General features: G+C 65.6%; 1 protein-coding gene across 1 annotated transcript in view; it reads left to right on the top strand.

Annotated features, from left to right (window-relative positions):
- Positions 1-62: 62 nt before the first annotated feature.
- LOC104616889 (cholesterol side-chain cleavage enzyme, mitochondrial) overlaps positions 63-523 on the top strand; it is a gene marked incomplete at its 3' end in the record, with an annotated part of 1,104 nt that continues 643 nt past the window's right edge. The window contains exon 1 of the mRNA XM_010282049.1: positions 63-353. Coding sequence (XP_010280351.1) covers positions 63-353 — 291 coding nt within the window. The remainder of the gene's footprint in view (positions 354-523) is intronic.

Genomic DNA, 523 nt, shown 5'->3' on the forward strand with positions numbered 1-523 from the left:
TGGAGTTGGCCATGGGAGGGGGGAGGGCATGGGGACGGGGTCCCCTCTGGCCAGGTCCCCTCATGGGCGCTGTGCTTGCAGCCGTGTGCCACGTGCTGTACGGGGAGCGGCTGGGGCTGCTGCAGGACTTTGTGGACCCCGAGGCGCAGCGCTTCATCGACGCCGTGACCCTGATGTTCCACACCACCTCACCCATGCTCTACCTGCCACCCGCCGTCCTCCGCCACCTCAACGCCAAGACGTGGCGGGACCACGTCTGGGCCTGGGATGCCATTTTCAGCCAGGGTGAGCCCTCCTCCCGCCCGCACCTCCCTGCGTCACCCAAGACCCCTTTGAGGACTGGGCTTCATAGCGTAGCCTCATCTCCCCGGCATGAAGACCTTCTCCTGGGTCCAACCACCCAGCACAGGGCCACCAAGGCCGGGAAGGTTTTCCACAACCGGAGCTTGTGGGCTGGAGCAATGGGGAACCACCCAGGAGCGATGAAGGGCGGACGATGGGCATCACGTTTAGGGGAGCAGCT

This window comes from Phaethon lepturus, unplaced genomic scaffold (genome assembly GCF_000687285.1).
Source record: "Phaethon lepturus isolate BGI_N335 unplaced genomic scaffold, ASM68728v1 scaffold34382, whole genome shotgun sequence".
NCBI classification, from domain to species: Eukaryota; Metazoa; Chordata; class Aves; order Phaethontiformes; family Phaethontidae; genus Phaethon; species Phaethon lepturus.